This window comes from Scylla paramamosain, chromosome 6, assembly GCF_035594125.1.
Source record: "Scylla paramamosain isolate STU-SP2022 chromosome 6, ASM3559412v1, whole genome shotgun sequence".
In the NCBI taxonomy this organism is placed as follows: domain Eukaryota; kingdom Metazoa; phylum Arthropoda; class Malacostraca; order Decapoda; family Portunidae; genus Scylla; species Scylla paramamosain.
In genome coordinates this window covers 32,874,497-32,897,214 of record NC_087156.1, presented here as the reverse complement: position 1 = coordinate 32,897,214, position 22,718 = coordinate 32,874,497, and the positions used below count along the sequence as shown (strand labels likewise).

The 22,718-nt window shown below is 41.1% G+C and overlaps 1 protein-coding gene and 1 non-coding gene across 3 annotated transcripts in view; one reads left to right on the top strand and one right to left on the bottom strand.

Annotated features, from left to right (window-relative positions):
- The first annotated feature begins 1,993 nt into the window (after positions 1-1,993).
- The window catches only part of LOC135101621 (NADH dehydrogenase [ubiquinone] 1 alpha subcomplex subunit 11-like), a 61,289-nt gene continuing 40,564 nt past the window's right edge, over positions 1,994-22,718 (top strand). The window contains exon 1 of one of the 2 annotated variants that reach the window (XM_064005850.1): positions 1,994-2,132. Coding sequence is in view for 1 of the 2 variants with exons in the window: in XM_064005849.1 (XP_063861919.1) it covers positions 20,217-20,237 (21 nt within the window). In the remaining variant the exon portion in view is untranslated. Of the gene's footprint in view, positions 2,133-20,210; positions 20,238-22,718 lie in introns of those variants that run through there. The other variant, XM_064005849.1, reaches the window with a different exon arrangement.
- Positions 5,603-5,674, bottom strand: Trnae-cuc (transfer RNA glutamic acid (anticodon CUC)). Its single transcript has one exon. It is a non-coding gene; the product is annotated as a tRNA-Glu (tRNA).

Below are 22,718 nucleotides of genomic sequence, written 5' to 3'. Positions count from 1 at the left end.
TTATTTATTTTCTTTATTCATAGATTTATCAGTTTTCTTTTGTGTTTTCATTCTTTGAACTATGACTTATCCTTCTTAGAGAGATATTAGAGGATTATTATTGAACTATCATTTTGTTTTTCTCTATTTTCTTTTTTTTTTAATTCATACGTTTATCAATTTTTCTTTTTTATCTTCATCCTTAGTACATGAAAACGACAGTGAGTTTCGTTCAACGCACTTATTGTCTTATCTAACGCACATTTGATATATTTTCAATGAAAACTCATATTAAGGATTTCTAAACATCTGCGTAAAAAAAAATAAATAAAATAAATAAATAAATAATAAATAAATGTTTTAATCTGCCTTGTGGTCTTATGTCTAATCTTCACACGTCAGCAGAATCACGGATCATATTAAAGATACCTGAATATCTCCGCTCAAAAAAAAATAAATAAAAATGTGGGAATTGCCTTTATCTACCTCGCGGTTCTGTGTGTAATCCTCTCGAGTCAGCAGCATCAGGGAGCAGAGGCACACGATACAGCAGGTCGTAATATTCAGGCTGTCAGTATTAACAAACAAGACGGCAAACACCCCGCGGCTGGGAACACGGCCTGGAAACACACAATGAAGAGGTGAATTTTCCCATAAAAACATCTCGATATTGGATACTCAAAGGGAGCGACGCGACAGCACGGCCGGGGGAGAGTGAGCACGGCCCTTCCTTCCTCACTCCCTCCCTCCCTCTCACACCAGTCCTTTCCTCCCCCTTCCCCTCACACCAGACGTCTCCACTCCCCCTCATACCAGCTTTCTTCTTTTTCATCCTCTCACACTAGTTCTCTTTCCTTTGCATTTCCTCACATCATCTTCCTCCCCTCCCTTTTTATAATACAGTCTCTCTCTCTCTCTCTCTCTCTCTCTCTCTCTCTCTCTCTCTCTCTCTCTCTCTCTCTCTCTCTGTCACACCATCTCTCCCTTCCTCCATTCCTCCTCTACACCATCTCTCCCAATTTCCTCTTCTCTCACTCCAACCCTCTCCTCACCCTTCCTGTCTTCCCACACAAACCCGACACCTTTCTTCTGTCAGGCTGGCTGGCTCTAGTCCTTTACATTCGCCCGCCCACCGCAGCTCTCCACTCTGTCCTCCCACACTCGACACGCCTGGAGACAATCCCTCATGCAAAGTGTTGAGTGGCGGCGTGGCTGGCAAAACACATACGTTCATCTGTGTCACGACCTGTCTTTTGTTTGGGTCTTCATGGAATGTGTCATCAAAACGAGTGTTCCTGTGATGGCAACCGAGTCACGCTGATCTCTGCTCTTGTGCTCCTGAAAGGCAGAGACATGACCCCCTACTACTAAACTCCCCATTCCCTGAAGAGTCTTATTGGGGAGAATTGCAGCACTTGTCTAAACTCTCGTTGCTGTGATTATTGCTGGAATACTGCGAGTGGAAGGAAAAAGGTTTACTTAATAATAATCTCATAGTTGTAATTATTTTTTGAAGATTATGAGTAGGAAGAAACAGATTCACTTAATAATGATCTCACAGGTGTAATAATTGCTTGAGGATTGTGAGTGGGAGGAAAAAGGTCTTGTTGTTAATGATCTAGGTGTGATTATTGTTTGAACATTGTGAGTCGAAGCAAAAAGGATTAACTTAATAATCTCCTACCTGGAATTATTGTTTGAAGGTTGTGAGAGGGAAGGGAAAGGATTACTTACTAATCCGACCGGCACGTGACGGACACCAGGTGGCGCGCTAGGTGACCTACGTATGCTGTACCTTCCACCTTTTCCCTCTCTTCGCGGCCCAGGGGTGCTGTATGGACGTTACACACAAGCAGGCGGGAGGACCAGGCAAGGAGGGGCGAGGAGGAGGTGTACCTATAGGGGAGGCGCGCGATCCGTGTTCATTGTAGCGCGCCGTGCCACAACTCAAGCGCGTTTGAATCCTTTGAGACGAAGCTGCGAACCGTGTGGGGCAGCCCGGGTTTTTGACGCCTTGCCCGGCCTGGCTGGCTGCACGGCCTTTGTCAGTCTGAACTCCGTGTGCCTAACGCCCCGCTCTGTCAAAACTCGCGCCCGTGAAAACGTAGCAGGAGTCTGGAATAACGTTTATATACACACGCCTTCAAGTGTCTGTGAGTGTTCAGGTCTCCATTTGTTCCTCCACTTTTTTTTCCTTTTTTTTTCATGTACGTTTTGGGAGTGGAAAGATTTCAGAGTAATTGTGTTGGGATATAATTTTCATGTTCTTTTTACGCACTAGATGATTGTTATGACATTGCAAGTGATATGGATGAGAGAGAGGGAGAGAGAGAGAGAGAGAGAGACACACAAGACAACGACAAACGGAATCCGAGAACAAGAGAACGTAAAAAACACCTTCAAACACTCAATAACCAACACACTTAATGAAGCTCAATGAATCAGCGGCTCGAGGCTCCGAACACAGGCTGCTCACGCTCCCTTGCTGGCCTGGTGGGGGGGGGGGGGAGAAGAGGGATGAGAGAGGCTGGGGGAAAGGAGGAGGAGGAGGAGGAGGATCCCGTAAATAAGAAGTAGCAGACGCAGTAATTAAATGAGGAATCTAATACAGGAAACATTAAGCTCTGGATGATAACGACGAGGAGAGAGCGAAGGAGGGGAGAGAGAGAGAGAGAGAGAGAGAGAGAGAGAGAGAGGAGGGCTAAGGGGAGTACGGATGGCGAGGAAGGGAGAGAGGGAGAGAGGGAGAGATAGGGACGAAATCTAATCATAAAGAAGAAGGAAGTCTCAAGAGTATGCAAGCTGTGCTGTTTTGGTTCCACATTTTGCTTATGAGGGAAAAAACAAGAGAGATGAGAAGGCGAGAGGATGACAGTGTGTACTAAAAAGTGTGGTGAAAGCGGAGGAAAGAGAGGGAGAAGAGAGAAACGAAAAAGAACGAAAAAAGAAGAAAAAAAAGAATGGAAGGAGAGAGTTTTCTTTAAGTCAAACAGAATACCCATTACCGATAAATTGAGAGAGAGAGAGAGAGAGAGAGAGAGAGAGAGACTAAGAACATGAAACAACACACACGCAAAACTTCCACCAACACAGATACAACACATCCCCAAAATAATATTCTTAAAATGGCAAGGACGAGGAGAGAGAAAAAAAAAGAAAAAAACTGGTGAGAGGCATAAAAAGTAATAAGAGAAAACACAGACGTAGGGAGGAGGGAGATTATCTGGGGAGAGGAGGAAACTGAAGGAGCAAGGGGAGCGGAGGAGGGATTAAGAAAGGGCCACAGATATTAAAGGAAGAATTTCACTGGAGATGAATGCGAAGGGGGAAGGAAGAAAAGAGGGGAAGAGGAAGGAGGACAGGGGAGGAGGAAAGGGAAGGGGGGGGGATGTGCGGATATATGGATGAAAAGAGCTGGGAACGAAAAGAAGGATAAAAATTAATGAAGACAGCTAAAGGAAAAGAAGGAGAACGAAAGGAGTCGAGAAAGTAGGAAGAGGGAAGTGAAATGAATTGAAAAAAAAAGTGAAAAGGAGAAAGAAAGACAAATTGTAAAGAAGAAATATACAAAAAAGCAATAAAAAGGGATACAGAGAAGGAAGATTAAACGAAAAAGGTTACTGGGAATATAGGAATGCATGTATAGAAGAATGTATAGATGGAAAGAGGAAGGCGACGAGAGAAGAGAGTGTCTGGGAAAATAATACAGGTGGAAATAAGTTACCTGGGGAAAATATACAGGTATGAAAGAATTGCCTGGAGAAATATGCAGGTAGGGAAGGAGTTATCTGAGAAAATATACAGGTAGAAAAGTTACCTGGAGGAAATATGCGAGTGTGAAAGTTACCTAAGGAAAATATACATATAGGAAATAGTTACCTGGAGGAAATACAAAGACAAGAAAGTTACCTGGAGAAATATGCAGGTGGGAAAAGTTAGGTGGAGGAAATTTATGTGTAGAAAAAAGTTTCCTGCAAAAGTATAAGGACAGGAAAGAACGACGGTAAAAATACAGGTAGCAAAGAGACGCCTTTATAAAACATAGAGGAAACATTGAAGTACCTTTAGAAAATCGTACAGTGTTAATCAGCATACCAACAAAGCAATACAAAACTAAAATACTGAGACACCCCACACAATAACCACGAGCCACAACACCAGCACAAAGGAACGTGAAGGAAGATATAGTGACAATACCAGGTGGGCTGGGGAGGTGAGGCGAGGCAAGGGTGCAGGACTGGGACAAAAGCCACAGGGGAAGGGGAGATGGCTGGGGAGTGAATGGTTTAGGCCAGACCGTAGCAAACCCCTTGGAAATAATCTGAAGCAAGAGCAGCAGCTTTCGCCGAACCCCATGAGAGAGAGAGAGAGAGAGAGAGAGAGAGAGAGAGAGAGAGAGAGAGAGAGACCTGACTTAGGACTACTAAGAAAGTGATAGCAGAAGAAAGGACAGCAAAGCAGAAGGCTCCCTCTCCACCCTCCACTCCCTACGGTATAAGGCGTACAGGAAATAAATTAGAAACCATTTCCTTGCGGGGTCGAAGAACTAAAAACCCGAAGGTAATTTTATAGAAAATAATGAAAATAGACGAAATGAGATGCCATTTCCAGAAGGCAAGGAAGCCAGTTTCTAACAAACGCTGATAATCGCAGATTTGAGGCAAAATATTCATCAAGACGGCGTTTACAAGTCTGCACGGTGCTGCAGTCTTCCACGTCTCGAGGAAGTCCACTCCATAGGTTGGCGAAATTCTTTGATTCATGAGAGATGAATGATTTGCCAACAGTTTTGCAACCTTTTCCTCGAGTGTAATTGGAAAAGTATCTTGAAATGCTTACTGCAGTCCATGTTATCAATGCCTGTGAGGATTTCAAACTCTTGTATAAAGTCGCCTCTTAATCTTCTTTGAGTTAAAGAAATAAATTATCTTAGACGTTTATCGTATGATTTGTTTCTTAGGCTTTTTTTCATTGCTGCTACTCTGCGCTGAACTCGTTCTAATTCATATATATCCTTCAGGTAGCAGGGGCACCATGCTTGAACGCAGTATTCCAAAACGGGACGGACCAAGGAGTCATGCAGAGTGAGGATCATGTCTTTAGATTTATTTTCAAGTGATTTACCGGTTAAGTCAGTTATTTTGTTCGCTTTCTTTGCAACTTTTTAACATTGTTGATAAGGTTTTAAGTTGCTCGATATTGTTACTCCCAAATTTATTTAGCTATCTGAGCCTTTAAGTTGGGTACCATTCATCGTATACTTTGCCTTCTCGTTTCTTTATCCAATGTGAAGCACTTTACACTTATTAGAATGAAAACTCATTTGTCACCAATTTGACAACTTGTCTAGAATGTTCTGCATTTCTTTAACCGCTATGAAGTACGGTATTTGCAGTTTTAGTGTCATCAGTAAACACTGATATTATACTGGTGAAACCTTCTTCTGTGTTCTTTATATAAACTAGAAAGAGTGACAAGTCCTAAACTGACCTTGTGACACCATGCTGGTTGTGTTTGTCCACTTCAATGTTTTTCCATTTGTCACTATTCTTTGTTTACGGTGGTTCGATCAGTTACCAGTCCATCTCAGCACGCCTCCTTGTATCCCGTGAGAAAATATTTCTTCCCGTGCCGGGAATCGAACCCGGGCCTCGCGGGTGAGAGCCGCGTATCCTAGCCACTAGACCACACGGGACGTGAGTATGTAACACACACACACACACAAACACACACACAGAGAGAGAGAGAGAGAGAGAGAGAGAGAGAGAGAGAGAGAGAGAGAGAGAGAACAAAAAACGGGTCCATAAAGTCCAAGTAGCGGTGGATGAGCGGCGTGATTAGCCCGGTGGTCCCAGGGGCGGGCGAGTGTCACGGTGGTGGAGGCGCCATTGGTATGCATGAACTCGTTGTTTTCAATAATGGCGTGGACGTGCGGGAGGACTTAGCCTAAGGTGGAGATGTAACGAGCTAAGGGTGTGAGGACTGGGCGGGGCGGGAAGGGCAGGCAGGGGGGATCGGGGAGGGTCTGATAGCTAGGTAGGGTAGGGTAAGGTAAGATCTGCGGCGATACGAAACGCTAAGAGAAAAAAGGAAAAGTAAAGCAAGGTACAAATGAAGAATGAATGAAAACAAGAGAGGTTCATGAATAAAAAAAATTAAAAAAAGTTAATATAAATAAATAAACAGGAGGAGGTTCACAATAAAGGGTGGTTCACGAAAAGGAGTAGTTGAGGATGAAGGCATGGGATGGAGGAAATGGCAGAACATAGTAAGAAATGGAAAGAGGGAATATAACATTGTAATAGATTTGATGGGATGTTTGGAAGATTAATGAGAGGAGACAAAGGATACGAAAGAATATAGAGGAGGTAAAAAAAAAAAAAAAAGACGAAATGAAAGCGAACGCAACATGAAAGAACAGTAAAAATGCAGAAAATATTAAAAAAGGGAAAGGAAAAGCATGGTAGTTGATACGGACAAATGGAAAAGAGAAGAAAGTTCGTAGAAGATTGCAGGAAAAGAGGAAAATGGGAAAAAACTGAGTGAAAAGAGAAACTGGGGGAAAATTAGAAAGAAAGAAAGAAAAAGGAGAACAACAGCAAAGTAAATGATATAAACACATGGGAAAAAAAATGAAATTTACGAATGAGGATGAAAAAGAACAAAGAAGAACAGAAATAGAAAAAATACTTGTGAAATGATAGAAGTGAAAAAAAAGAGTAAACTGAGGAAGATCCAAAGTAAAAACAAACAAGGGAAAGATGAAGATAAAAAATAAATAAATGAATAAATAAAATCAAGCAAAATAAAGGAAGGAAGTTCAAGAAATAGTGTGGGAAAAAGAAAAAGAAAAACATAGAAGGAGAAATGCAGTAGAATCAGGAAAAGATAAAAATAAAGATAAAATACGAGGAGAAAACGTACAACATGTCAATCAATATAGAAAATAAAACAAAATAAAAGTAAGGAAGAAGTGAACAGAAGGAAAGGTGGAATGAGAGAAAGGAAAAATAAAACTGTACAAAAGAAATTTAAAAAAAAGTAAATAAATGGAAAGTATTAAGAAGGAAGATGGGCAAAAATCAAGCATAAGGAGAGAGAGAGAGAGAGAGAGAGAGAGAGAGAGAGAGAGAGAGAGAGAGAGAGAGAGAGAGAGAGAGAGAGAGAGAGAGAGAGAGATGGACATAAAGAAGAAGAAAATGAGGTTAATTTAATCTTTACTAAATTAGAGAAGTACGTTTTTAAAACACTAGTACAAAAAAAAAAATCGAAAGTTGTAGGTGATCATGGGAATGACTGACTAGTACTGAAAGGGTTAAGGAAAGCAACGCTAGAAGAAAGACAGACTGATCACTATGGCAACAACATCAACAACAACAACAACAACAACAACAACAACAACAACAACAACAACAACAACAACAACAACAACAACAACAACAACAACAACAACAACAACAACAGTATCATACAACCCCAAGAAGAACACGAACAGATAGACAACAAAAACTGAAACACGGAAGAGGAAGAGATACAGAATAAAACAAAACTGGAATAAGAAAAAAAGATTGCAGGAGAACAGAGAGGATATCAAGGAGCATGGGAGGGGATATCTTTGTAAAAATTTCCTTACAAATAAATAAAAAAAAATAAAAGAAAAAAGGGAGGCAAGTATCATAGACGGAATAAAAGCAAGAGATGAAATATTGGAAGGTCAGAGGGAGACGAAATTAATGCAATAGTCTGTGTGTGTGTGTGTGTGTGTGTGTGTGTGTGTGTGTGTAGTGTTCTGTATGCATGAGGCTACCACGCTCCATAATAGACAAAGTGTTGGTAGCATTTCAAGAGCCATGCCAGTTAACAGACATGGCAGGAAAGGGAGCTGTGTGTGTGTGTGTGTGCGTGTGTGTGTGTGTGCGTGTGCTTTCAGATCTTGTTTATATTATTGTCATACGTATTCATGCTTTAATACATACTACATGCACCAACGTAAGGAAAGTGCTGGAGAGTCAAAAATAACTCTCTCTCTCTCTCTCTCTCTCTCTCTCTCTCTCTCTCTCTCTCTCTCTCTCTCTCTCTCTCTCTCTCTCTCTCTCTCTCTCTCTCTCTCTCGAAGTAATAATATGCACTAACTTTTCCAGTATTTTCCTTGTTCCTTTCATGCAGTTCCTTTAATAAGCGCGATTTTTATCCCATTTGCATTCTCTCTCTCTCTCTCTCTCTCTCTCTCTCTCTCTCTCTCTCTCTCTCTCTCTCTCTCTCTCTCTCTCTCTCTCTCTCAACGCTGTTTACGTTGCTTCACAAGGCAATTAAATATTTCTAGATGATGGTCATGGAGAGGGAAGAAAATAGCCTTAGTTTCTCTATACCTCTTTCAACCTTCTCCTCCTCCTCCTCCCGCTCCTCCTCCCCCTTCTCCTCCTCCTCCCCCTCCCCCTCCTCCTCCTCCTCCTCCTCCTCCTCCTCCTCCTCCTCCTCCTCCTCCTCCCCTTGCAAACCTCTCCTTTCCTTCACTCTCTCTCTCTCTCTCTCTCTCTCTCTCTCTCTCTCTCTCTCTCTCTCTCTCTCTCTCTCTCTCTCTCTCTCTCTCTCTATCTCTATCTCTCTCATTTCTGCTTCCTTGTTTGTTTGTTTCATTCTTCTGGCTTTAATTGACTCTTTCCTTATTTATTATCCCGTTTTCCTTTATTTGTTCTTCATTACTTTTTTTTTACATTAAGTTCCTGATCTTTGTATATTCTAATCCTCTTTTATTTTTTTTTTCATTTACCATTCTCTTTTTTCTCTTTTATATTTTCCTGGTTTTCTTTTCTTTCTGTGTTGATTTTTCTTTATTTTCTTTGTTCTTTTTCTTTTCTCTTTCTTATATTACTCTTTCATTCTCTTTTTTTTTTCCTTTAGTCGCGAAAAGAATAGAAATAATCACGATTAAAAAAAAAAAATAGCTACGTTTAGGAGAGAGAGAGAGAGAGGAGAGAGAGAGAGAGAGAGAGAGAGAGAGAGAGAGAGAGAGAGAGAGAGAGAGAATCAAGGTATACAGAGGCTGGAGGAGACGGTGGGGGGGGGAGGAGGGAAACCATTATCTGGGTCACGTTTCAAGTGTTAATGTAGCCCACACTCCTCCCCCTCCCCTTCATCCTCCTCCCCCTCCTCCCCTCGCATTATCGTCATTCTCTTTGTCCTCCTCCTCCTCCTCCTCTTCCTCCTCCTCCTCCTCCTTCCCATTTTCGCTGTCTTAGTCGTCCTCCTCCTCTTCCATTTTCTCCCATTTTTCCTTTCCGTACAGTTTCCTCTTCTTCTTTCTCTTCCTCCTCTTCTTCCTTCACACCATTCCCTTTCAATTTTCTTCTCGTTTTCATGTTCTTTCTCTTTCTCCTCCTCTGCAATATTTCCTTCGTCCTTCTAATTCTCATCATCATCATTATCATCTTTTTCCTTCTCCTCCATCTCCTCCTCCATCTGTTTCTTCTTCTCCACATCTAATCCTCCTCGTCCTCCTCCTCCTCCTCCTCCTCCTCCTCCCCATCATCCCTGTCGACACCACACCTCTACAGTCGCACCACGTAAGCACCTCATTCATTCTATCATCCCTCGAGACACAACATACTACATACACAACACCTCGTCTTTTTTATCTTATTTCTACAGTTACCCAGTGTTCCTCATGCACTAGATTCTTCATACATAATCATTGGACTTTGAAGTGTTATCTGTACTCACCATAAGGCCTAGGGAGAAGGAATGGTGAAGAAAAGAAGGGTAATTCTAACGTAAACAATATTAATGTAACTTGTCAGCATCACCATTTCTTGATCGTTGACCTCCAGGTGCTAATCGTTGATTTGATATGGCTTGCCTTTATTTTTTTTTTTTTTTTTCAGTCTCTACACGTTGATGTTCATTATTATTTGGTTTTGTTTCTCCATGATTTGTGCTTTTATTTGATCATTTTTATTTATAAGTTTCTGCGGGACGTAATTCTTTGTTTATCTATATTTCCTATATTTTTGTTTTATATACTGTTCTGTCTGCATAAGTCCCATTTACGTCATAATTTCTTACCATCTGTATTTGCGCGGTTGTCAACTCTCTCTCTCTCTCTCTCTCTCTCTCTCTCTCTCTCTCTCTCTCTCTCTCTCTCTCTCTCTCTCTCTCTCTCTCTCTCTTTACGCTTTCCCTCATTCATTTTTTTTATGCTCACATCATCTTTTCTTCCAGCAAATTACACTCTTTTTGACCACGCTGCTCCGCCGAAATCTGTTTGGATATGGTGAATTTACTCCCAAAGCGAGAGGAAGGGAGTGAATGCCGGGGCGGGGAAGGGGTGAGAGAGAGGGGAGAGAGGAAGGAGAGACGGAGAAACCAAAGAGTCAGGATAAGCGTAAAACCGAGAGAAAAATAAGGATGGGAAGGATGGAGGAGCGAAAGAAGAGACGGTGGGAATAAGAGAATAGAAAAGAGGGTTAGGAATATTTTTTTTTATGCTTCTTTTCCTTCTTTGCATTTAACTGCCATGGATCATAAAACCTTTTTCGCTATTTTTTTTTTTTTTCAGGATTATATTAAATGTTGGTTCCTTTTAGGTTAAGTTACGTTATGTTATGTTTATTATGTAAGTTATTTCCCAGGTAAGGGTAAAATAAGTTAGGTCAGATTAGTTAATGATTATGTTATATTAAGTTAGGTCAGGTTACACTTAGATTCATTTAGATAAGAATAGAATGGGACAGAATATACATAAAGCTTCGGTTAGGTTCGGTTTGGTTAACTTAGATTAAATCAGATTAGTTAAAGGTTACGTCATATTACGTCACGTTATACTTCAGTTCGTTTAGATAAGAACAGATTGGGACAGGTTATGTATAAGTTCGTTTAAACTAGGGCTCGGAAATGTCAATTTAGTGTATACTAATATATATATATATATATATATATATATATATATATATATATATATATATATATATATATATATATATATATATATATATATATATATATAATGAAGGAAGTTCTTCATTTTTAAGCCAAAATCAAGCAAAAGTGCATAATTCATAGTGTATAAATCTTGGAGCTCCACGCTTGCTCTCAGTTGCAGTTCTCGCCCACAGTTTTCGCACTTCCTTTGCTGAGGAATATCCTCGTGTTTCTCAAATGTTTCCAAAGCCTCCTCATCTTTGCATGACAGGATCTGACGCTAGAAAAATTCACTCCGGTTGCTCTCGCTGTACACCAGGATGCACGGCGTGGTCGAGACAAGCACGGAACTGGATTAAAAAGTTGACACGCTTTCAGAAATGTACAGAGAATTTTGAGCCAGCCGTGGGGCAACACGTATATACAGATGAATGGCCGGGACTACAACCTTCACTGTGCACCACTGGTCAGGCCTCGGTGATCGCTTATCAACTACACTACTGCTTCGTGGTTTTATTACCACTGCAGTCACTAACATTGTTGATAGAATCTTGTAACGACGAATGGAAACACGGAAATCCTACTAAAACATTTCCTCAAGCAGTCTTTTATCTACTTTACTTTGTTTTTCTTTCATGTTCTTATTTTACATCGCCGGTGGGCAATTTTACAGTTTTTTCTGACGGCTGAGATTCCCACTCCCTTCAATTTCTGGAGATTTAGTGTCCATATACAGTTATAGTCTTACTCATCCATTTATTTATTTATCTCTTCTTTTATTTACTTACTCATGCATTTATGAAGTGTTGTACCTTTTCTATCTTCATAGGTTTATTTCTCATTTATTCTTTTTTTTTTTTTTTTTACACACTAATATGACTTGGGGCAGAATTTAAAGGGAGTTCAGTAGACATTACTTTCTCTTCCATCGTCATAACTGGAGTGACAGTGAAACAACCGACCCCTTGCATAGCCTATGATTAACACAAAAATGGGAGCAGCCTGCAACAACCATAACCGTTAGACCGGCAACACAAACGTACATATGACAACATAAGCAAATACATTATAATACAGAATGTCTGAGCCAAAAAAAAAAATTACTTACATTTACAGTCGCCTATCTGGCTGCCCACCCTGGAGTGACACACCTGTTTGTCCTCACACGTCGGATCGCCTAGTAAAGCAGTGGTGCCGCCTCTAAAAGCAAACTTATACCAAACTTACAATATTTACTACCTGTTACTACTAGTTACTTCATCACAATAACTTTTTCTAAGTATTAATATTGCCTCAGGTAGAACTTGGGGGAAGCATCCTTACCTTACCCCTTACACTTGACTTCATCAGTGCATCGAAGTCGTAAAAATATTCAGAATCTATGTTATTTTCCTTTTCCTCCTTTTTTTCCTTCACGCACTGAGGCACAGAAAGCACTCCAGCGTTGCCTCGTCAGTCTTGTTCCCATACCCATCCCAGCCCTGCCCCTCCCCACCCATCGCGAGGGGGAAAGGAGAGGGAAGGGAGTGCGGGAAGCGGAGGGCACTTGAGAGAGGAAAAAATAAAGGAAAATAAAGAGGCGTATGAAGACTCGGGGGCCTCAAGAGGTACATATCTTGTGGAACCGACGGGGGCCATTACACTAAGTAGGTTTAGTCATTAGAGGGGCGGCGGGGGGCTGGCTAAGGTATGGGAGGAAAGAGAGAGAGAGAGAGAGAGAGAGAGAGAGAGAGAGAGAGAGAGAGAGAGAGAGAGAGAGAGAAGGAATGAGACGATGAATGATGATGAAGAAGGAAACAGGGAAGCAGAACAGATAGGATCTTTCTTCAGTTTCCTCATTTTCTTTTCTTTCTGACCTTCCACCTCCACGGATGAATTGATATGTACTTTTTTTTTTTTTCATGATGCCTTGCTCTCGCTGGATGGAAGAACTCAGGTGGACTTAATGAGGGCTTATGGGGCAGGTTGGGCCAGGTGAATGGACCCTTTGATTACTTCAGGAACCGTCTTTTAATTAATGATGATGCCTCTGCTCCTACTATTACTGCTACTGATGGTTGTTATTGTTTTATATTCTAGTAATTATATTATTATTATATTATTATTACTATTATTGTTATTATTATTATTAGTTGTAGTAGTAGTAGTAGTAGTAGTAGTAGTAGTAGTAGTAGTAGTAATAATAATAATAATAATAATAATACTGACATTGTTAATATAGATATTTTTCTCAGTCTGTTTTTTTTTCTACTTCTTTTTTGCTTAATTAGTGAGAAACTGATACTGTTCTTCACGACAAATTATACACATTTACTATCCTTTGTTCCATCATCTGATAAAATGAAATAATGTTAGTCCATTTTTAAGGGACGAAAAAAAAATAAATAAATAAGTAAAAAAAAAAAAGCGTGTGGCCGCACAATCTAGGAAATCCTGAGGGAAACAAAAAGTTGATGTGAGAACAGAGGCGATGGATGTAAGCGAATATAGCAACGACACGGTATCCTCTCAGAGTTTACTTTTAGTTAAACGGTATAGTAATAATAAATAGTAATAATAATAGTAATAATAATAATAATAATGATAATAATAATAGTAATAATAATAATGATAATAATGACTATTAATAATAACAATAATAATAATAATAATAGTAATAATAATAATAATAATAATAATAATAATAATAATAATAATAATAATAATAAAGCAATAATAATATCACAAAGCTGTGAAGAGGTGGTGTGTACAGCCGCAGTGATGCATGGCGGGAGTGCTGCCTGACTGCCGGGCTTGAGGGCAGCGTCGTGGTGCACTTAACACATTTTGTTCATTGATTCCTATTTTCGTATGATGGGTTTAAATGGAGTGGTCATTATCATCAAAGAAAAAATTATCTAATTGCAACAAATGTAAATTTGAAACATTAATGATCTGCATAATGTGATTAGTCCCCGTGTTGGTAAATTTGCGATGTTGATAAATTTGCGGAAAACATGAAGATAGGTAAATTAATTAAGCCGGGTTCAGATGCAGTCATCCCACAGGCAGGTCATCCCATAGGAGGCAGTAGACACCTGCCGGAACGATAATTACTCCCAGTGAGGTCTAAAGCACTGTTCAGGGGGGTGCTGTGAACTTATCATTAAACCCAGCTGTGACCTCACTGAACGTTTCCCTTTGTGTCTCACAACACAAGGGGGCAGTCACAGCCTGCCCTCTAAAGACAACTCTCTTCCTCCACACAAAACTACAAGCACCTAATAACACACACACCCTTCACTCAAAAATTTTAAAATCATCATGGCGACTCCTACACCAGCCTCGGAGTCCCCATCTGGGAAGGGGACCATAAATGTCCCCAGGTCGGACTGCCTTTCTGTCGACGACCCTAAGTGTCTTGACACCCTCCTCAACTTTTTCTTCATTAACTTCTGCAACATTCGCAGTCTAAGATCTAATTTTCAATCTGTAGAACACCACCTCTCCTCTTCTAAACCTCATCTTCTTTTCCTCACTGAAACTCAGGTGTCTGAGGCAACTGACAGTAGCCCCTTTTCTGTTCCCTCCTACTTTCTCTATCCTCATTTTCGATCCAAAGCTGGATGCTGCGTTTATGTGCGCAATGACTTAACCTGCTCTCGTGCCCACGCTCTTGAATCTTCCGAGTTTTCCACCATCTGGCTACGACTACAGAGTCACTCTCATACTAAATTTATCTGTGCTGTATACCTCTCTCCTAACTCCTCTGACTATAAGAAATTCTTTGACTACTTAACTTCCAAAGTGGAGCACATTCTGACCCTCTTCCCTTTTGCAGAGATCTCCATTCTCGGAGACTTCAATGTTCACCACCAGCTTTGGCTTTCCTCTCCCTTCACTGACCATCCTGGTGAACTAGCCTACAACTTTGCTATCCTCCATGACCTAGAGCAATTGGTGCAACACCCTACTCGTATTCCTGACCGTCTTGGAGATACGCCCAACATTCTTGACCTTTTCCTGACCTCTAATCCTTCTGCTTATGCTGTCACCCTTTCTTCTCCGTTGGGCTCCTCCGATCACAATCTCATATCTTTATCTTGTCCTATCACTCCAATCCCTCCTCAGGATCCCCCTAAGCGAAGGTGCCTCTGGCGTTTTGCCTCTGCTAGTTGGGGGGACCTGAGGAGGTATTTTGCTGATTTTCCTTGGAATGACTACTGCTTCCGTGTCAGAGACCCGTCTTTGTGTGCTGAGCGCATAACAGAGGTGATAGTGTCTGGCATGGAGGCATACATTCCTCACTCTTTTTCTCGTCCTAAACCTTCTAAACCTTGGTTTAACACAGCTTGTTCTCGTGCTATACATGATAGAGAGGTGGCCCACAAAAGGTACTTAAGCCTTCCATCACCAGAATCTCATGCACTTTATATTTCTGCCCAGAACCATGCCAAGTCTGTTCTCCAACTAGCCAAAAACTCCTTTATTAACAGAAAATGTCAAAACCTTTCAAGATCTAACTCCCCTCGTGATTTCTGGCATCTAGCCAAAAATATCTCCAATAACTTTGCTTCTTCTTCTTTCCTTCCTCTACTTCAACCAGATGGCACCACTGCTATCACATCTATTTCTAAAGCTGAACTCTTTGCTCAAACCTTTGCTAAAACTCTACCTTGGACGATTCTGGGCTTGTTACTCCCTCTCCTCCACCCTCTGACTACTTCATGCCACCTATTAAAATTCTTCGCAATGATGTTTTCCATGCCCTCGCTGGCCTAAACCCTCGGAAGGCTTATGGACCTGATGGGGTCCCTCCTATTGTTCTCCGAAACTGTGCCTCCGTGCTTACACCTTGCCTAGTCAAACTCTTTCAGCTCTGTCTGTCAACATCTACCTTTCCTTCTTGCTGGAAGTTTGCCTACATTCAACCTGTTCCTAAAAAGGGTGACCGTTCTAATCCCTCAAACTACCGTCCTATTGCTTTAATTTCCTGCCTATCTAAGGTTTTTGAATCTATCCTCAACAGGAAGATTCCTACATCTATCTATCACTTCACTTAACATCTATCACTTCACAACCTTCTATCTGATCACCAGTATGGGTTCCGTCAAGGCCGCTCTACTGGTGATCTTCTGGCTTTCCTTACTGAGTCTTGGTCATCCTCTTTTAGAGACTTTGGTGAAACTTTTGCTGTTGCCTTGGACATATCAAAAGCTTTTGATAGAGTCTGGCACAAAGCTTTGATTTCCAAACTACCCTCCTACGGTTTCTATCCTTCTCTCTGTAACTTCATCTCAAGTTTCCTTTTTGACCGTTCTATTGCTGCTGTGGTAGACGGTCACTGTTCTTCTCCTAAATCTATTAACAGTGGTGTTCCTCAGGGTTCTGTCCTGTCACCCACTCTCTTCTTATTATTCATTAATGATCTTCTAAACCAAACTTCTTGTCCTATCCACTCCTACGCTGATGATACCACCCTGCACTTTTCCACGTCTTTTCATAGACGTCCAACCCTTCAGGAGGTAAACATATCACGCAGGGAAGCCACAGAACGCCTGACTTCTGATCTTTCTAAAATTTCTGATTGGGGCAGAGCAAACTTGGTATTGTTCAATGCCTCAAAAACTCAATTCCTCCATCTATCAACTTGACACAACCTTCCAGACAACTATCCCCTTTTCTTCAATGACTCTCAACTGTCCCCCTCTTCTACACTGAACATCCTCGGTCTGTCCTTTACTTATAATCTGAACTGGAAACTTCACATCTCCTCTCTAGCTAAAACAACTTCTATGAAGTTAGGTGTTCTGAGACATCTCCGCCAGTTTTTCTCACCCCCCCCCAGCTGCTAACTCTGTACAAGGGCCTTATCCGTCCATGTATGGAGTATGCTTCACATGTCTGGGGGGGTTCCACTCATACTGCTCTTCTAGACAGGGTGGAATCAAAAGCTTTTCGTCTCATAAACTCCTCTCCTCTAACTGACTGTCTTCAGCCTCTCTCTCACCGCCGCAATGTTGCATATCTAGCTGTCTTCTACCGCTATTTTCATGCTAACTGCTCTTCTGATCTTGCTAACTGCATGCCTCCCCTCCTTCTGCGGCCTCGCTGCACAAGACTTTCTTCTTTCTCTCACCTCTATTCTGTCAACCTCTCTAACGCAAGAGTTAACCAGTATTCTCAATCATTCATCCCTTTCTCTGGTAAACTCTGGAACTCCCTGCCTGCTTCTGTATTTCCACCTTCCTATGACTTGAATTCCTTCAAGAGGGAGGTTTCAAGACACTTATCCACCAATTTTTGACCACTGCTTTGACCCTTTTATGGGACTGGCATTTCAGTGGGCATTTTTTTTATCAGATTTTTGTTGCCCTTGGCCAGTGTCCTTCCTACATAAAAAAAAAAAAAGGCTTAGATATGATGAACGAATGGATAGGCAGATAATAAGTGCAATTCAATGTTAAATGCAAAGTACTTAACGTATGCAGTAAATTCGTATACTATGTACACAATAAAGAACGAGGCTCTGGTAAGTTCAGAGAACAAAAAAGATTTTGAAATTATACATGGGAAGGTTTCATCTTCATCAAAGAAAACAATGCATAGAGACCAGAAATGAGGCAAATTGTACATTAACATTAATTTTTAAGGTCGTTTTAAAGTAGAAGTCCATAAGTAATATTAAAGTTATATTTGGCATTGGTCAGATCTCATTTAGATTATGCTGTGTAGTTTCTGGTTCTCATATTAAAGGCCTGTTAGAATCAACAGAGAGGAGTATAACTATATTGATACAAGTGATGAGAGATATTCCTTACAAAAGGAGATCGAAGCTTTTATATTTTACATACATTCCTAACAAAGATGTAGATTGAGAGAGGATCTGATAGTGTAAGGGATATAACATGGGTGACCTAAACAAAATCCTCAGTGGTAATAATCAGGAAAGGACAAGAAATAATGGATTCAACCTTGAAAAAGTTAAATCTTAAATTAAATAAGGAATAAATAAGGAAGAACTGCTTCTTAAATAGAATGGCAGATGAATGAAATAGACTCAAAAATGAAATTATTAGTCCCGAGTCACTAGGAAGCTTTAAAACATGACACAAGTTTATGGATAAGGATACTAGGTGGAAATAGGCAGGTATGTTTCATTCAGGTGCTGCCACGTGTATGCCTAACATTTTCTTGCAGCTTACCTTATGTTATTATGCAACAAAGTGAAGATATGGCAGCAGCCTATACAGCGCTCGCCTTACACACTCCCGAAAGGTCACAAAGCTTGCTCGACTCAACTTTTACTGAACACTATACACTACTACTACTACTACTACTACTACTACTACTATCACTATAACTAACCTTTTTGGTTCATCTCCACCCCTTCAGCACTTACCCGCATCTTCTGCCATACATCCCTGCCCCCTTCCTCTTCTATAACTCCCTGCCCCTCCCTCTTCATTCGGCCGCCTCCGCTCCCCTACAAAGAAATACGGGACACGCAAATCACCTTTCCGTGCGCTGCGTAAGATGGAGCGGCGGCAGACTCGTTCTGGCCCCGTCAGGTCAAGTTGATTTTGATATGTGATTTAGGCCGTAAGACTGATGGCGGGGGGGCTGGCGGCTGCTGCTTCATCTGGTGGTCCGCCGCGCCCTGTAATAAGAGAATGGGAAGGCGTACATCACCGTCTTATCACTGGCATGAACACAGACTGGCGAAATAGGTGAATTCTACAAAGGTTTAGTTTTTTTTTTTTTTTCTTGGGGGGGGGTTCTCTCTCTCTCTCTCTCTCTCTCTCTCTCTCTCTCTCTCTCTCTCTCTCTCTCTCTCTCTCTCTCTCTCTCTCTCTCTCTCTCTCTCTCTCTCTCTCTCTCTCTCTCTCTCTCTCTCTTAGTAGCCATAAGTATCACACACCAAGACACGAAACTCGCTCAATATTTCCCACTTTTCCGTCTGTTCTTCGTTTCCCTTTTGTTTCCTGATCTTGTTCCTTCGTCCTGTTCTCCTTTTATTTTTTCCTCCTTTCTTTCTCTCCCTCTCTTTTTTTTTCTGTCCTTTGCCACGTCCACATTTTCTCGTTAGTGGTGAGTGTAATACCGTTAGCTTGAGTTTGTTTCCTCGAGGGTTCACAATGCTACTCTTCTCTTCTCCCTTTGCTGTGCTGTGTGAAGTGAAGTGGTGTTGTGCACGGTGAGGGAGATGGTGCGTGAGAGGTATTCTGTTCACTCCTCATACTGTTATTTATTTAGTTGGCGATGCATATGCGTTGGTTATTTTTTATTTTATTTTATTCTACTCTCTTATTTCTTCATTCATTTATTTTGTTTATTAATTTATTTAGATGTTTATTTACTTTGTTTTTTTTGGTTTGTTTGTTTGTTTGCTTTTCTTCTGTGTTTCATTGTTATTTATATGATTTTTATTTGTTTGTTTGTTTATTTATTTATTTATTTATTTATTTATATTTTTGCTTAGTTATCCATCTGTTTATATACGCATTTTCTCTTTCCATGTCTTTTCTTCATATTTTCTCTTTCATATTTTTTTCTTTTCTTTCTTTCTTTCTTTCTTTCTTCTTCTTCTTCTTCTTCTTCCACATAGTATGAAGTAACCTACTCCTTAATACTATTTGCTTAAAAGAGGTAGATTACAAATGAAAGCAAGCACAACCAACCGTCTGCCTCTCTCAAGACAGACGTGTCGGGAATCAGACGCGGGTACGAACCATTGGGTCAAAACGCCTTTTACTCACTACGAATATTTTTTCCTCCCTCACGCACCGATAATGAGAGGAAGGAGGAGAGGAAAATTAATGAAAGGATGGACTGACTTTCATTCGTGTCCTGAACTGACTTGAGACAACCTTTATTTTTTCCTTCTCCACTCTGACCTGATTCTCAATAATTTTTCCTCACCACCACGTACAGAAAAGACATTTGGCGTTAAAAAATGGACATGTGAATAAAAACTCAACGCTGTGCAGAATATGACACAGGCGTTGGTTGGGAGGAAAGGGAAGCATAAAAACTGGCAACTTTCTCTTACCTCGCTTTCCTTCCGTCGCTCTGGGAACCGCAAGAGAGACAGAACCTTACGTACCTTTATAATACCATTTTCTATATAGTACCCCTCACTCTTATATTGCTCTCAGCCACTTCTCTCCTCTTCCTTGACAGCTGGAGACGCATAACCCACCCCTAAACACCTCCCCTATGCAGAGAACCCACCTCCTACTACGTTCCCTAATGACAAGAGGAATGATAATGCTAGACTCGTGCTGTGTGAGGGAGAGAGGGATGGTGCGGTGGCGGTGATGGTGGTGGTGGTGGCGGTGATGATGATGATGGCAGCCTGGGTAAGATTCATGGGTCGTTTGTAAAGAAGCATTGATGTCTTGAAGGTGATGATGATTACGATGATGATGATGGTGGTGGTGGTGGTGATGGTTGATGCTGTTAATCTTTTTTCATTAATTACTACTACTACTACTGTTCTACTTTTTATGTCTTGTTCTCACTGCTTGTCTAGTTTTTTTTTTTTTTTCTTTTCTTCATGCGCTCTCTTTTTCATATTTCTTTTCCTCTTTTTACTTTTCCTTTTGTTTGTTTGTTGTTGTTGTTGTTGTTGCTGTTGTTGTTGTTGTTGTTGTTGTTGTTGTTTGTTGTTGTTGTTCACTTTTCTTCTTCTTCTTCTTCTTCTTCTTCTTCTTCTTCTTCTTCTTCTTCTTCTCAGTAGCAGCAAGAGCAACAATATTTTATGTTGATCTGAAATCTTTGGTAATTCTTTCTTCAGATTACACATTTTCCGGTCTTTCTCTCTTTTTTCATGGTGTGGCTCCGAGGAGAACAAGATCACGGAAGTTAAAGGATTTGTTTTAGGTTTCGTGGTGTGTGTGTGTGTGTGTGTGTGTGTGTGTGTGTGTGTGTGTGTGTGTGTGTGTGTGTGTGTGTGTGAAGGTGGGTGGGTGGGTGGGTGAGTGGATGGGTGTCTTATCTATTTTTTACACTAACCGACCTAACACACACACACACACACACACACACACACACACACACACACACACACACACACACACATCCTGGCCCACTGACAAAAGACTTCCTCAAATAGATTAGCAGTGGGCGTCTCCGCAGAGAGAGAAGGAAGGGTAAAATATCTTCCACTGTGTTTCCTCCTCCTCCTCCACCTCCTCTACCACCACCACCATCTCTCCCTCTCCTCCTCCACCACCTCCTGCCTCCTTCTTTTTCCCTCAGTCCTGAAATGAAAACGTCTTCTGCACGATTGCCTTTCTTTGATCTGACTCTCTTGTCCACACTAAAGGAGGCGAGGACGGGGAAAGGGAAGGGGAAGGGGGCAGGAAGGAAGGGAAGATGGAGGAAGGGGCAGGAGGGAGACGATGCTCTTTTGTCAGCCAGGGGGTCGTGGAAGCGTCGATTAAGGTGATGGATGACCAATTACAGGTGAGGAATGGGCAAGGTGCACGGGAAGTGTGTATGGCGAAGAGGATGAATGTAATGAATGAATTATCTGTTTTCTCTGCCTTCAATGGTGGGATTTTTATTGTTGTTGTTGTTGTTCTTGGTGGTGGTAGTGGTAATTGTGGTAGTGGTGGCGTTGCTGTTAGTGGTGATGGTGGTGGCGGTAATAGTAGTAGTAGTAGTGGTAGTGGTGGTGGTAATAGTAGATGTAACAGTAGTATTAGGAGTAGCTCTTGTAGTAGTATCATTATTATTGTTTTACTGCTATTATTATTATTATCATTATTATAATCCTGAAGGTAATTCCAGCAGTGATGCGAGGGGAACGAGCGAGAAGAGGTGCTTGCCTGGATGGCCTGACGTGCTTCATAAAGGCTAATTGGGTCTCTGTATAATACTTGTGCATACTTACGCATGTCCACCTGTCATCCCTCTTCATAAATTCATCTAATCATCTCCTAACCCTCCCTTCCCTGCACTAACAACCTGATAACTGAATTTGTTCCAGTCTTCTACTTGCATAATTTCAGAACTAATTTCTTCCTATCTTCTTTTATTTTATTTTATTTTTTTTTTTAACAGTACTAAACTTGAAACCATCTCCTCTTATCATAGCACTCGTATAGCTATTACTCATTCTAAGGATACGGTCTATATTTTCCTTGTTATATCACTCATGCCACTTGAATACTTTTTACTAGTAGTTGTGAAGACAGTCAAGATGGTGGTGGTGGTGGCGATGGCGGTGGCGGTGGCGGTGGCGGTGGTGGCTGTATAAATGTCATGACCGATTATGATACGATAGGGCTAAGAGGTGTTTCATAGACTTGGCAAATGAATAAATGGAAAGTAGTATGTTTCATGATATTCGCTGCTTAACACTCTGTAATTCATGGCTTCCCTCGTGCCTAGCGTCCGGCGTGAGTGTCGGCCGAGAGACAACCGAGAGACCAGACGACAAGAAATCAAGTAGTTCAAACCTTTACTGTGTATAGATTTACATCTTCTCGGTGACAAGAATAATTCAAAGTCAGTACAAATCCCATTCTTTCATAAGTAGCATAGATTCAAATTCCGGGCCAGAGACAGAATGTCTGACCGTGTCTGGTGTCAAGCTGCGAGTCGTGACTGCCTGGCGGAGAATGGGCACTGTTAAGGTGAAGGCAGGAATAGTGATCTCACGGCCCGGCAGGAACTAAGTAATAGGGGACATACTGGAAGCGTGGCAAACGGGCGAGGTCTACAGAAAAACGCTATTGAGTTAAGTTAATTACATATGACATTAATAATTATCATTGACTTGTGAAAGGAAAAAATAGATATGCTGTTTTCTCCATAAAAAGTGAGACAAAGAC